Below are 16178 nucleotides of genomic sequence, written 5' to 3' on the forward strand. Positions count from 1 at the left end.
CCCTTTCCTTCTGTTTCTATACCCTCTTTCTGAGTCTGAGCAAATTATAAATTGAACTGGAAATGTTGACTAAGCTCTGAAGCCCCAGGAACCAATATTTCTTATGAATACCTGGACTACCAAGCTTATGCATTCATCAATGAATAAGGCAAATAGATTATTACAGTTTAGAAAGGCAGGACTGGCTAATTCCTCAGTCTAAAGAAAGAGTCTGCCCAGGAGATTGACTGAGTAAATATTTGTAAACTCCAGGGAATCCAAAGTTTTCCTCTGCTCATAAGGCCACAGAATGTTTTCTTAGAAGCCAAACTTCATATATATGACATCATGTTAATTTAACTAATATCCCTAGTAAAGTGAGAGTAACTGAGATCACAGGTTCAATAGGAATGATGCCCAAAGGTACACTGTTGAAACAGTTTGGATGACCTAATCAAACTGTTAAGAAAACAAAAAAGGAAGATCCTCTTGAATACCACTATGCCGACAACTTCTTAGATATGGAATATTAGAAAAATAAGCACATAGGCATGTACACACATAGAGGAAGCTTCTTTTATTGTTAAATTAGGACATTTACTAGAAATTTTTCTTTGTGATTTTAATAGAAGAGAACTCATTAAAGAATCTTTAATGAAATAATTCCCCCCAACTTTCACTAAAGTCAGTGTGAGTGTTATAAACAATAGCAAGTAACAACAATAAAAAAATCCCCCCAAAACCCTGTTAAATGAATGGAAGGGGATTGTTAGAAATATAAGAAAAAATGTTTCCTTATAATTAACAATGACCAAAAAAAAACCCAAACCATGTTAAATGAATGGAAGGGGATTGTTAGTAATATAGTATATGAAAAATATATTTCCATCAGTGTTTTTCCCCTACTCCAAGGCAGTGAAAGTAGCTAGACTTGACACAGGAAGATCAGGTGCAAATCCCAGATCTATTTCTTGTGAGATATTTGACCCTCAATAACCTCTTTATATTTCTGAGCTTTGGTTTCTTCTTCTGTAAAATGATGATGTCGTTAATTGTATGATTATGCATAGAGGATTGTTGTGAAGAAAGTGCTTTGTAAATTAAAGAACCTAGAGAAATATGAGTTATTATTATTGTGGGAGGAAAGTATGTAAATAAAAAACAAACCTTGCTTTTTGGAATCTCTTCTTTTATTCAAAACTCAGCTCAATCAGCACCTCCCACACGAAGCATTTACCCAGTTCCTCCTTCCTTCCTTCCTTCCTTCTGTCTTTCCCTTATTTCCTTCCTTCCTTCCTTCCTTCCTTCCTTCCTTCCTTCCTTCCTTCCTTCCTTCCTTCCTTCCTTCCTTCCTTCCTTCCTTCCTACTTTTTTCCCTTCCTTCCTTCCTTCTTTCCTTCCTTCCTTCCTTCCTTCCTTCCTTCCTTCCTTCCTTCCTTCCTTCCTTCCTTCCTTCCTTCCTTCCTTCCTTCCTTCCTTCCTTCCTTCCTTCCTTCCTACCTTTATCCCTTCCTGCCTTTATCCCTTCCTCACTTGCTCACTTGCCTTCTGTCTTAGAATCAATACTAAATATTGGATACAAGGCAGAATAGTGATAAGGGCTAGGCAATTAGAGTTAAGTGACTGGGCCAGGTTACATAGCTGGGAAGTGTCTGAGGCCAAATTTGAACCCAAGATCTGCCATTTCCAGACCTGCCTTTCTCTTCTGAGCATAGTTGCCCCCACTCCCAAAATTTCTACTACCTATATCTAATTTCTCCCCATCATATTTTATTTATTTTGCATCTATTTATATATACACATATTGTCTTCTTAAGGGCAGAGACTATTTCATTTTTGCTTTTGTTTCCCCAGAACTTAACAAAATGCCTGTAACATTTTATGTAGTTACTACATGCTTACTGATATACTGAGTGCTGATTTATCTATTGGACTGACTATAATGGTGGCAACAGTTTATGATTACTAGCCAGGGTTAAGGCAGTTGAAAAGATGACACCTGGAGTAGTAGAGAATGCTAAATTTTTCAAGAATTTGTGATAAGAATTCTTCAGAAACTCCTTTGATGGCCTATAATTCTCTTTAGACTAACATTTCCTATTGATAAAATTCCTCTTCTAAACTATAGATTTTTAGTGAGATTATCCCAATAAATTCAGCATCAATTTGGACTCATGTTATTATAACTGTGTGTAATAGGATAGATTTGTTTTTATTAAGTTATTTATATAATGCAAAATAGATAGCAAATTAAGCAAATTAATGGGGGAAAGTCAGTTAACAACTTGTTCTCTGTGCCTGATTTATTCTTTTTCTTTCAGTTGACTAAAATGACCAATTATTCTGCCACTGGCCAGGAATAGACTTGATTTAATGGATTTTCTTCAGGTCTTTGAATGGAGTATTGCATATGGCATCACTTATGAATATCCCTAAGAACACAGAGAATAGATCTATTACATAATCATTGCACATACACACACATACACACCCCTACAGTGCTGACAAGTTACCGCTTTCTAGAGGCAGCCTACAACATTTAAGGGTACTAAAACATATGAGAATTTCATTTCCCATAATATTACTAGAGATACTGAATATCTGTATGCTTTTTTTGTGCCTAACTTTTAAAAGAAATGAAAACTTGAAAGTAGTAAGTATAAATGCTTTCTAGCACAGTTCTACGGTTTCCAGAATTTGTCAGTTTCTTAAAATTCTGTGACCTATAGTTTTTAAGGTGTGTGAATTCCCTTTATATACAAAAGTATTTTTCCAAACTGGAGAAAGCTTTTGAAGAATAAGCACTGATTAGGGAAGAATATGAAGAAGATTTAGGAGGAAAGGGAAGAAAAGTGGGAGGAGGAAGGAGAGGAAAGAGGAGGAGGAGAAAAGAGGAAGAAGGAGCAGGAAAGAAGAGGGAAGAAGGTTCTTATTTATAGAAAAAATATTAATGGGAAATAATACCTTTCAATATATTTCAAAGATGTAGATCTGCTCAGAAGAGAGGTCGATTTTCAATAATGACATTGTATCATGGTTACCAGGCTCATACAAAGTTAGTTTTTGAAGCACTATTGTATCTAAATTTTCATGCAATCATTTATGTTCTACATGTGATAAAAACCCCTCAAGTGAGTATACATTTCACATTATAATTCCTGAAGATACCTTACAAGCTTTAGTTATTCCATATTATATTCTATTAGAATTATATCATATATTATATGTATTTATTCATACAAAACATTTCTTGAGCATCGATTGAAGTTTTAAAAAAAACTTTTATTTTTCCTCTCCACTTTTAAAAATATGTGTAGAAATAAAACATCAGCCCTTTCTCTTCTGTAAAATGAGATGGAGACAGGAGATGGCAAACCATTTCAATATCTGAGTTGGCCACAACTGAAAAACAACTAAACAACAACTCACCATTTTGGGCAACTTGTTCCTTGCACATGACATTCCATAGCCATCTCCAGCCTTTTATACTAGCCGTCCCTTCTTCCTAGATGTCTCCTTTTTCATTCCTGTTTCTCAGCTTCCTTGGTTTCCTTCAAGATTCATTTCAAATGCCACCTCAGACTTACTTTCTATCTCTACCTACTGTGAATAATCTTGTATGAACTTATTGATTTGAATTTTATTTCTCTCCTAACAATGGATGTGCCTTGAGGTCAAAAACCATGTTTTTGCTTCTCTTTGTACCTCTCTGCCTGGCATAAAGGAAGTCCTTAATAAATACTTGCTTGCTTGCTTGAATTTCCCCTGAAACCATTAGGGCTTACCTCCAGTCATCTTTAGATAAGTTTGTCAATATATTCATTTCCTCATCTTGCATAAGCTTATACACTGAACTTAGGTGATGATTTTCCAGGACAGAACGATCATTATATAAAATGGCAGTATCTGACCTAGGTACAAAAATGAACATTCATAGGTATTAGAAACAGTATTTTAAAAATCCAACATTACAGATGACTTATAGATATTACTTTCCTTGCATAATGAAAGTATCATTTAGCACTCCAAATGGGGTAGTGTTTTTTTCTGATTTCCCATATCCTAGTTAAAAATAAATGTTAAAATGCACTACTACATCTCATTTTCAACCTATAATCAAAATAATTTTGTGTTGTTTTTTAACTAGACCTATGATTTTATTGTAATATGCTTTCCTGGAGAGAGGACTGGCCCTGGAGTAGAGAGGTCTGAATTCAAATTCCACCTCCTATAAATACTGTACTGACTATGTGAGAAGATTGGTGAATTCATTTAACCTCTTCATGGCCCAGGTGATTCTCTAAGAATATGTATTACAAAGAAGGTGCAGATCTGCATTAATAGAAGTTGATCATTTGTAGGGCCCTGAACCAAAGAAATCTATGTAATACCAGTAGGCAAATATGATGAAGAAGCAAGGGACATTGTAAAAATTTTTGATTGTCAATAAGTACTTGAACATTCTTCTTGGTACCACCTGCTAGCTTGGACATATCAGTGTCTGTATTTTCTCCCAGCAAACAGGTTTTTTTCTTGGTACTATATGCATCTGGGACATTTGTGATCTTAGTTTGAATATTTTCTATGAATATGTACACATTTCAACCTGCAATGTGTAAAATGGATAACATTGGGGTAAGCTGCTAGTAAAATGAAAAAAGTAACTTTAAAGTCAACATAAATTCCCAATATATATTAAAGATTAAGAACTCAGCCCAAGAAGGGATTTGTTTCTCACATGTGTTTTATAACAAAAACCTCTGAAAAAGGACTAATCACACAAATTTATAAAGAGCTAAATCAATTACACAAAAAATCAAGCCATTCTCCAATTGATAAATGAGCAAAGGACACAAATAGGCAATTTTCAGATAAAGAAATCAAAACTATTAATAATCACATGAAAAAGTGCTCTAAATCTCTTATAATCAGAAACATGCAAATCAAAACAACTCTGAGGTATCGCCTCACACCTAGCAGATTGGTTAACATGACAGCAAAGGAAAGTAATGAGTGCTGGAGGGGATGTGGCAAAGTTGGGACATTAATTCATTGCTGGTGGAGTTGTGAACTGATCCAACCATTCTGGAGGGCAATTTGGAACTATGCCCAAAGGGCGATAAAAGACTGTCTTCCCTTTGATCCAGCCATAGCACTGCTGGGTTTGTACCCCAAAGAGATCATAAGGAAAAAGACTTGTACAAGAATATTCATAGTTGCACTCTTTGTGGTGGTAAAATTTGGAAAATGAGGGGATGCCCTTCAATTGGGGAATGGCTGAACAAATTGTGGTATATGTTGGTGATGGAATACTATTGTGCTCAAAGGAATAATAAAGTGGAGGAATTCCATGGAGACTGGAACGACCTCCAGGAATTGATACAGAGTTAGAGGAGCAGAACCAGGAGAACATCGTACACAGAGACTGATACATTGTGGTACAATCGAATGTAATGGGCTTCTCCATTAGTGGCAATGCAGTGATCCAGAAGTATTTGGAGGGACAGATGAGAAAGAGTGCTAACCAAATCCAGAGGAAGAACTGTGGGAAAAGAAACACAGAAGAAAAACAACCACTTGATCACATGGGTTAGTGGGGTTATGACTGGGAAAGTGGAATCTAAAAGATCACCCTAATGCAAATACTAATAATAAGGAAATGGGTCTTGATCAATGGCACATGTTAAACTGAGTGGAATTGTGCATCACATATGGGAGGAGGTTAAGGGGAAGGGAGGGAAGGAAAATCACTTGTAACCATGAAAAATTATTCTAAATGATCTAATTAAATTAAATTTAAAAAATAAAGGAGGTTGGGGACATTAAAAAAAAAAAACCTGAGCATCAAATCAAATGATATATTAGAGTCATAAAATCTTAGAACTGGAAGGCATTTTAGTGATCACCTAGTACAAATCGTTCATTTTATAATGAACAAAATTGAAGTTCAGAAGTTCCAGTCTTAGTTATACCATTCCCTTGCATCCAGGGAAAGGTTATGGGAATTATTATTATTTCCTAGGAGGTAAGAAGGTAACCGAGAAGCAAATCAAGAGAATTGAGTGTTGAGTAAGGTGCTATCCTAAGTCCTCCAAATGTTAGCTTTGCTTATACTTAAATAAAATCACATTCTCAAGTCAAGTGCAAATGATTTCTGTATAATCTGAACCCTTATTTGTCATTATTTGAACAGAGTGGAAAAGTTCCAGTTTCACCTTGAACAAAAACTATTTGTCTAATTCTGGCCTATAAAATCAATCCTATTTGCTACATGCTATAGTTCAGCCAAAGTGTTTTATGTGATGTCATGGAATGAATATAGGATCTGGAGTCAGGAAAATCTCTTAAATTCTTTAGACCCAGATTGGACTAGATGACTTTTCTCTTCTAGTACTAAATATGGGATGCTTAGCTTCTTTATTAATTAAGCACTTCAAATCCGAGATTGTGGCAGAAATGATATAATCAACAATAATAGTTCCTACACTTGAGCGTCAACTTAACAGAAATCTTTTGTTGGAAAAATTATCACCAAAGGTCAGCCAATAGTACCAAAGGCATGCTCAGGTTTTTGATATGAAAGTATCTCTTACTAAAACACATAAAAGTACACACATACTTCCTACCCATCCCATTTCTCACAAATAATTTTTCAAACACAAGCAACTCACAAGACTTCTACAAATTCCAAAGGGGAAAATAGAAATTATAATATTTCTCTAAACCAAATGGGTATTATTGTCAATGTAAATATTTTTGATCAGATGTTTATGATTAACAATTGAGTTTTCTAAATGTATGTTCAAAGTCAGTAGACACTTTTATCTCTGGGATCTGGACATTTTTACTGGCTCTCCCCTATGCCCAGAACATTTTCCTTTCCTGTTTCTGCCTCAGGGCTTCTCCAGCTTCCTTCAAGTTGAACTTAAATCCCATCTTCTACAGAAAGCCTTTCCCAATCCTTCTTAATCCAAATAATAATAATAATAGCTAACACTTATACAATACTTAATATGTGCCTGGCACTATGCTGAGCACATTATGAATATCTCATTTGATTCTCACAACAACCCTGGGAAATTAGGTGCTATTATTATCCCATTTGGCAGATAAGGAAATTGAAGAATTTATAATAATCATAGCATATATAATATAATAACATATAATATAGTATATATAGTATTATTATTTAATAATCATTTTATATTATCTATATCAATTTAAAATGTAATTGTTATAACCAAGTAAATATGATCATTTTTCAAAGACTCCTGCTTAACATGAATTACTAACCATTAACCATTTTCCTCTCATATTGGACAATAGGTTTCAAATAAACTGTACATTTATGTATTGTCTTCTATCCACTGATATGTAAGCTTCTTGAGGTAGCTCTAATGACACACTTGCTACTGAATATATAACAAGGAATAAAAAAAGGCAAAGATCCATCCTCCTGACCCACCATTTGAAAAAAGAGAGCCTTTGCTATAAATAGGAAGCTCTGGGTTTTTCATTTAAACTACATTTGAATTCTCTAGGCTTAGATTTCTTAACTCTAAAATGAGCTAGTTAGACTAAATGACATAGAGGTCCTTTTTAGCTCTTCTATTCTAAGGCTCTCTGTCAATGACTGTCAAAAATGAATATATACATTCAATGCATATCTTTAATATTTATTGTAATATTTTGCTCCTAACTATAAATTAAAAATAAAATAATCCCTCACTGAAAACCAGAACTGAAAAATAATATCAGTCTAATATCAAAAAAAACTGCACAAGAAAAACAGATATATGGTGTTTGGTTTAGGCAGAATGAAATAGACCTGGCTCAAGTAATATATTCATTTTTATTTCTAGTCTCTCACTGACATCATGGGAAAATCAAAGTTTTCCCACACACAAACACACATATATGCATATAAAATTTCTTTAAATGCAGACACTGTTGACCCACATAACTAATCATAGTAGTTCTTGTCAGTGTTGTGATGTGATATGACTCCAAAATCAACTATATCTTGCTTTCAGAAACAAACAGAAATTATTGTGAAGGTCTAGATTTAGTGGTGGAGAAAGACTAAGCATTATTGAATTTCACAAATCTAGTAGGATCCCAAGAAAAAAGTGCCTTTAGGGTGGTGGAGACTTTTCAATATTCTTGACATGTTAAGGAAAGAGCAGGATTCCAAGCAAGACCCATTATACATAGTAATGCATGATTCTACAATCCCATCCTGAAAATCGAAATTACTGCCCTTTCCTTTTTTATTTTGCTGAAATTTAAGGACTTCCTGATTTCATATGAAAATTGACTTCAAAGCCAATTTTCCAACTGGGTTTTCAAGCATTTGACTTCACACTCATTCATTCTAAAACATGATAGAACTGTGAAGTTTTACAAGGTTTCCACACTAGAAATGGCTTAACTTCAAATGTGGAGGCTGAAAGCAGAGTACAATGCACCAAAATATTAGTGACTTGCTCAGGGTCACAAGTATGTATCAGAGGTAGAGCTTGAGTCCAGTTATTCCTGGGTTCAGAGAAGGGAACTTCAACCGCTACTATTTGCTGCCTGTCAGATTAGGTAGACAAGATGCAAAAGTGACAGTGTGTTGTGTGTTTATAGGGGGAAGGAAAAAGAAAAGGAAGATAATTCTCTGCCCTTGCATTAATAGCAGAAGTGAAATTGTTCTCATATGATATTTAGTCTTATGTGTAAGGATCAAATACTCATCTGCATGAAGTATCTAATTTTCTTTCCAGAAACGTAACTGATAGACTGTTAATAGACACGTAAAACAAAATAAAATTCTGTTTTGTTTCTCCTCTGTCACAGAGTAAGCATCTTATGAAATTAATATTAAGGAATATAAGATATTTTTATTTAAATTGAGAAGCATTTCCATCTCATTAAAACATTTTTTATCTGATTGTTTACTGGTTATGTTTATTGTTTCATTTCTTTTTCTCTTTTTTTGGTATCTCTAGCTCTTTTTTAAAATTTTATTTTCTGTTTTAGTTACAGCTCTAAGACAGAAAGGCAAGGGCTAGACAAATGGAATTAAGCGATTTGCCTAGGTCACATAGCTAGGAAGTGTCTAAGACCAGATTGAAGTACTTCTAGTTAAATATGACATTCATTTATCTGTCAGTTCAACGAACAAACATTTGGTGACTGCCTGAGATCTGAAAGTTGTTATTTAGGCTGCTGAGAAGAGACACGAAGGAGAAGCTGTAGCCATCGTCTAGCATGAATTGAGAGCCCAGGAAGGAAGATAATAATACATACTCTCCCAAATATATCCCTCTGTAAAGTATGATATGGGAGAGATGCAAAATGCTCTCAGAATTCAGAGAAGAGATGAATTATTTTCATGTCAGGGAATCAGAAGAGGCTTCATGGAGAGCAGAGCATTTGAGTTGAGTGCTAGAAGGATCCTTAGTGGTCATTTAGCCTAATCCCCTCACTGAAGATGGGGAAACTGGGACCCAGAAAAATCAAATCCAGCTTGTTTTCTTCTAGATTGTAGAGTAGACTTTGAACAAGGAGTAAGAATTCAATAACTGAATGAGATAATATTGCAGATGGAGACTCAATATTTCAGCAAAAGTAACTACATAAGCCTGTAAAATGTATTTGTGAGATGGTAGTCAAATATGACTGGAATATAAGGTATACAGGTGACTAGTGATTCTTTTTTATATCTTCTGCTCAATGATGTATAGTTGGCAGTTCAGAAGATATCACATACTATTTCTTGAAAGGTTGTTACTGAGTTTATTTTAGAAGCTCATTTAAGTCACTGGCTGAATTGAGTTGAGGGTGAGGCAAGGGAATGGATAAATTATTTCTTTAAATATGACATCTATTAGATAACATTTCAAGTATAATACTTGGTAATTTAGTGTTTTAAAAATTTTAGATTGCTTTGTGTGCATTATCTCATTTTTAAGGTACAGAACAGCCGTGTAAGATTTATAAAAGATGAATTATTGTACTTAGTTTACATGTGGGAAATTCAGGCTCCATGAAGCTTACTCATAGTCACACAACTAGTAAGTATCTGAGTTGGAGTATGAATCAAGCTTATCTGATTCCAACTTTAAAGTTCTATATCTAATGCCATATTGCTTCAAAAAGTAAATACCTAGTCAGTCAGTAAAAAAAAAAAAGTATTAAGTATCTATTATGTGCCAAGCACTGTATTAGGGAAGTCAAAAAACAGTCTCTTCTCTCAAGGACCTCACTAATCATATTATTGTCATTTATCAGCCAGAGGAGATGAGAGTCTATAGTATGGGTTTCCAAATGTTTTAAGATCACTCTACTCTGCCTTGGTTAGGGCTCATTTAGAGTGCTGCTTTCATTTCAAGGTGACACAATTTAAGAAAGGAAGGTCATTGACAAGTTGGAACTCATCCAAGACTCCAACCATGATGGTGAGGAGACTCAAAGTCCTTTTGTAAGGCTTGTGCCAAAGAAGCTATGGATCTCACAACCTAAGAAAAAAGGAGACAAGCTAGAATATGATCCATGTCTTAAACTATGTAAAGAGGGATTTATATTATCCTATTTGATCCAAGGGTGGAGAACATAAAAATGAAGAAATAAGCAGATGTCAATTCAGCAAAATAAATAACCTCTGAGTAAATACAATTCTACAGAAATGGACTGTTTTCATTTGGAAATAGTATATTCACTGACATTGGAGGCCTTCAAGTGAATACTTAGGGATTACTTGTCACCTGTACTTGATGAGAAGCCAGAGTATATAACTTCTGAGTGTGGAAAGGAAACAAGACTGACAGTTGGTGGGGGAAAGGGAACTGGGAGTGGCAGTTGTGTCTTGTGACTAGCACTTCCTTCCTGCCAGGGTTGAACTTCCTTCCTGGTGTTGGAAGTGGGAGGAGCTCATTCAGCCCAGTCTTGAGTGGAGTGCCTCTACTCTGTTCACCCCAAAGACACAGGCTTCTGAAGGTTAGAACTGTTCTTGTTTGCTTTCTATCTACTGATAAGATTCTCAAATTGACAAACTTAGCAGAGAGGATGGGAGTGGGAGAAACCCTCTGCCAGTCTGTGGGGCCTGGCCTCAGCTCCAAAAGCTGAGGAAGACTCCAACCTTATTTAGGGACATCCCTCACACCTCTTTTCTGATACCTCTCCAATCCAAACTGGTTATTAAACTTTATTTTATTTGAATTCGAAGTCATATAAGTGGACTATCTTTTCTGGGCATAGAGGGAGCTGAACATCAGTTCAGTCATTCAAAAACAAACATTCCTTATCTGACCCCTGCTGCTTCCTCTCAACAGGGGGCATCTCTCTCCTCCCCTCAACTCCTCCATACCCTGCTACAAGCCTCCCATTATTCCCCTGTTCTTCATATCATCCCCATCTCTTCCTCAATAAATATTACAGTTTTTGGTGAGCCAGGTAGTAGATTTCTTCCAACTTTGTAATACTGCAGTTCTTTGAAAATATGGAATTTAAGATGAAGAACTTGAAGAGGCATGGAGGGACTGGGTTTAGTTTTGAGTCAGTTGAAATTGAGATGATAGCAGAATAGCCAAGTAGAAAGTTTCAGTACATGGCTGGAAATGTAAAGTTGGGGTTGAAGAGAACAGGAATAAAGAGTCATCCATATAGAGGCAAGTGACTTTCCCTGAGTCCTTGTTTCACCTTTAGCTCCATTCAGCCAGTGATTTATCCTGTACCCAAGTGTAAGCGCAACTGGAATAAGCTGAACTAAAATTGGTCCATGTGGGGGACAATTGGGTAGCTCAGTGGATAGAGAGACAGGAAATGCTGGGTTCAACTATAGCCTCAGATACTTCCTAGTTACGTGATCCTGGGCAAGGCATTTAATCCCAATTGCCTAGCCCTTGTCACTCTTCTGCCTTGGAATCAATATTTAATGTTGATTCTAAGACAGAAAATAAGGGTTTTTTTGTTTTCTTTTGTTTTGTTTTTAAAATAATAAAACTCATATACAATAAGCCAGAAATTTAAGTAGAGAAGATCATAGGGCTGAGGCTAAACCCAAGAGAATACCCACATTTATGAGGTTAAAGGGAAGATAGGAGTTAACAGAGATTTTAAGTATGTAATAAAAGCATCATTCAACTTAACTAAATATACATTTATTACCAGACAAGAGGAAGTATGGCATAGTTGTTAGAGACTTTATTTCAAGGTCTATGTCTACCACATATTGGTCCAGTACTGTGGGCTAAGTCATAGTTACACAAAGACAAAAACTGAAAGGTCTCTGCCCTTGAGTAGCTTTCATTTTATGATTGTGGGTATGTGGGGGGGGTACTATTATTACTGTAATGGACTCACCTGGTCTGAATATGAAAGTTGTTGGTGGTCCCTGTATGCTCATAATCATGAATGGCTGCTGCAAAGAACATCGCTAAAAGTTCCAGTTCATTGAGCCAGTGCTAGTAAATAAAAGCAACATTGAATTATCTTTTGGAAAACAAAATAGTTATCAATAAACAAAACCACAAGGAAACATTTTATGGTGTTCTATAATATATAATTACCTTCTGATTTTTAATGTAATAACGCCAAGGTATTACATATTACCAAAAAGAATGAGTGATACTTGACTTGGAAGCCTGAAATTCAGTCATTGCACTATGGCTCAAATGTCACACCTTCCTTGTTTTTTTTAAATTAGTTATTAGCCACATTTTGGGTTTTATCAAATCCACTTTACATCATTGGCTTCAACACATGAACTAAATCTTGAAATCATCACATTTTACTGCAAATTTCACATAATATTTAAGATAACAGTCTCTTTATTCTGTATTTTTAAAAATCTACTTAGTTCTACAATTAAAATACATTAGGAAGTTCCTCTGACTTTCAGATAATATGCTAAAATATGAAGATGTATTTTTCTTATTTTGGAAGTTGAGGGTAAACAAGAAAATAATGTGATGTAATAGCCTGACAGAAGTGATAGACTCAATCAGTCAATAAGTTAGTCAATAAACATTTATCAAGGCCCCTTTTAGCTCTCTATCCATGATCCTATGAGCCTAGTCATTAAAAGAAATGAGGACAACAGATGTTCTAGAAAAAGGCATCCAAGTGTGCTGTTCACTACCTATGAAACTTGGGCCAAATCTCTTTATCCCTGGGACTCAGTTGCCTCACCTGTAAAATGAAGGGATTATGTTAGATGAGCTCTAAGATGATCTCTAAAGTTGCTTTCCAGCTATAAATCCTATGTGCACTTTACAACACTGAAACATGACGAAGTGAAGGCAATGAAAAGCATGTTCAGGAAAATAGTTAACAGTCTGTTCTTATAGCTAGTCAGCATCATTATCTGTCAATCAACCCAATACAAATGAATGAAGAATGCCTATGGAGAACCTAGGAATGTGGTACTCTATGTTCCTAGAACCATCCTAGGCCTGGATTTCAAAAGTTTTAAAGCCTTTCTCTTTCCTGTTGATTTTTTTTATTTGAAGTATAGTATATGAAAGCAATGTGATACCAGCAAACCATATGTGGGAGCTATGACAAAGGTCATTGACTTATGTCAATCATATTGAGACAAAAGAAAACTCCACTGCACAAAACAAGTCATTTCATGGGCTGTTGATTGTGAACATGATTTTCTAGGCATCTGAGTTACACATCACTGTCACTTGTACAGAGCCCACAAGTTAATAAAGTAGCAAAAGAAATGAGAGCTAGTGAAAACCATCCATCTGTCAGTATAGAGTACTACCAGGTCCTGGGCATGAAGATGTCATTCATGACATTAACAAACAGAAGAACAATGACTCCATTACAGATTGTTCCATTCAATGATACCAGGAGCTTCTTTGACATGACAGGCTGTATTAGTCATTGAGGAGAGTTGGGCTGCTACCAAGATGCTCCATAAATATCACACTGACAGTTACCTTGAAAATGCGAGCCATTAATTCTGGCAGACAGGCAAATGACTTAAATCTTCTCATTATCAAAACCCAAAGTCTCTTCGGAACAGATGACTTCCTTCCAAAGTAATAATGCATCTATAACACTTTTCCCATCTCAACCAAGTTCATTTTCCAACAATTTTTGTAAGATTACAGGGACTATTAAAAGAAAAGGAAACTTCATAGTACAGAGCCAAAGTGGCTTGCCAAAGATATAGCCTTAGAATTGTTAAAAATGTAGTCCAATAATTGAATAGAATATTATTATTTGATTTGGGGGTGGTTCTTTCAGGTTTTTTCAGTTCTATCCTACTCCTTTGGGGTTTTTTCTTGGTAAAAATAGTGTAGTGGTTTGCCATTTCCATCTCTAACTTATTTTACAGATGAGGAACTAAGACAAACAGGGTTCAAGTGACTTGTCCAGGGCTAGATTTTAACTCAGGAAGATGAGTTTTCTTGACACCAGGACTGGTACTTTGTCTACTGTAAATGCCTACCTGCCACTATAATATGATTGGAGCAGACAAATATGAAGAGAATGTAATGAAATCTGAAAAAAAAACCTTAATGAAATGGTACAAAACAAAACAAAAAAGAATAGAGTACACATTATGGTATAGAAGTTGGTTGACAAGGATCAGTTTAGTAATATGTGTTCTGGACACATTATGCTAAGTATTGAAAGAAGAAAATGAAATTGTCTTTTTACCCTAAGGAGCTCACATTCTGATGGAAGCATAAGAACACCCCAGATTTTATTGAGTACAGGAAGGGATACAGTTAGACAAAGATTTTAAGAAAATCATTTTGGTAATTGGATAGAGTTGGGTCAAAGTGACATGTTAGAAGGTTATCACAATAGTCTAGGTGAAAAGTAACAAGAGTGATACCCATGTGAATGGAGAGAAGAGCATGGATACTAGAGATGTTGTGGAGATAAAAATAACAAGATTTTGCAACTGATTCTATAAGGAAAGGGGAGGATTGGATATTGGATAGGATGGGGAAGAGTGGGGATTCAAAAGTAACACAGAGATCACAAACTTGGATGATTTGAAAGAGAGTAGTATCTTTTAAAAAAATAGGAAAGTTCAGAAGGAGTATTTTTTTTTCCTTAGATGGGGGGCAATGAATTTTGCTTTTAATAGTTTGAGTTTCAGATGATTATAGCATATCCAGTTCAAAATACATAGTTATTTTTGTTGAAAGTACTATCATCCTTCCAGGCACCCAGTTTCACAACATAAACAATATCTTTGACTCATCATTCTCAAGGGAGTGACATACTTAACATATACACCCACACATCTTGTTGTACATCTTGTCATTGTTAAGCAAAAAATCTAAAACCTCTTATCCATTTCTTATTCTCTTCTGACATAACCAGCACCCTAATTCAAGTCCTCATAAACTTTCATCTAGACTATTCCAACAGCTTCTTAATTAGGCTCCTTCAACTGCTATTTTAAATATCCTGATCCATCCTCTGTGAAGCTCCCCAAAGTGATTTTTCTAAAGCACAGTTCTGAGCATAGTATTCAACTACTCAACTAAATTCAGAGGCCCTCTAATGCCTCTAGGGTAAAAGAGAAATATTTCTATTTGGCATTTAAGGAACTCACTCCAAAATTTTTCTCTACCTTTCTAGACTTATTACATATTATTACAATATTACATAACCAACCACCTTATCTTCTCTCTTATCTGTACCTCCTACTGGCTTTTACCACCTCAGGACTCTCTCTTCCATCTGTCCTTTCTATAGATGCCAAAATGATTTCCCATAACATTTTACTCTAATATTCAATAAACTCCAGTGGTTCTCTATTATCTCTTTTCGAATATTGCTTTATTCACTAGTATGTTCAGGATATGGTATTATTGAGGGGAGAGAAGTATCTCTGAAACTATATGATCCAGGGAGGAAAAGCAAATGAGAATGACAGGATGAACAATCCTGAGGGACACTTAGAGTGTATAACTAAAAGATGCTACCATGCTTTAAACACTGAAAATAATTTTTAAATATACTCATTAAAGAAGTTTGGTTGTTTGTACTGATGTTTAGGACAAAGTTTCTAAAGAAACATTTCATTGAAAAATATAAATATATAAAAGTGGGGCTGGCCCCTGGCTATTTGTAACACCCCTACTTAATATAGGCAACATTTGTTCTGCCTCCCCTTTCTCCTATATTATAATTTTCATTTTGCTACTCTCTTCATTGTGAACCATTCCCTCTCA

General features: G+C 35.3%; 1 protein-coding gene across 5 annotated transcripts in view; it reads right to left on the minus strand.

Moving 5' to 3' along the window:
• The window catches only part of PDE1A (phosphodiesterase 1A), a 455171-nt gene that overhangs the window by 84013 nt on the left and 354980 nt on the right, over window positions 1–16178 (minus strand). For all 5 annotated transcript variants that reach the window (XM_007494476.3, XM_007494477.3, XM_016433729.2 and 2 more), the window contains 2 exons: window positions 12328–12428; window positions 3765–3890 (listed from right to left, as the gene is read on the minus strand). In XM_007494476.3, coding sequence (XP_007494538.1) covers window positions 3765–3890; window positions 12328–12428 — 227 coding nt within the window. The remainder of the gene's footprint in view (window positions 1–3764; window positions 3891–12327; window positions 12429–16178) is intronic.

The sequence above is a fragment of the Monodelphis domestica genome, chromosome 4, assembly GCF_027887165.1.
Source record: "Monodelphis domestica isolate mMonDom1 chromosome 4, mMonDom1.pri, whole genome shotgun sequence".
In the NCBI taxonomy this organism is placed as follows: domain Eukaryota; kingdom Metazoa; phylum Chordata; class Mammalia; order Didelphimorphia; family Didelphidae; genus Monodelphis; species Monodelphis domestica.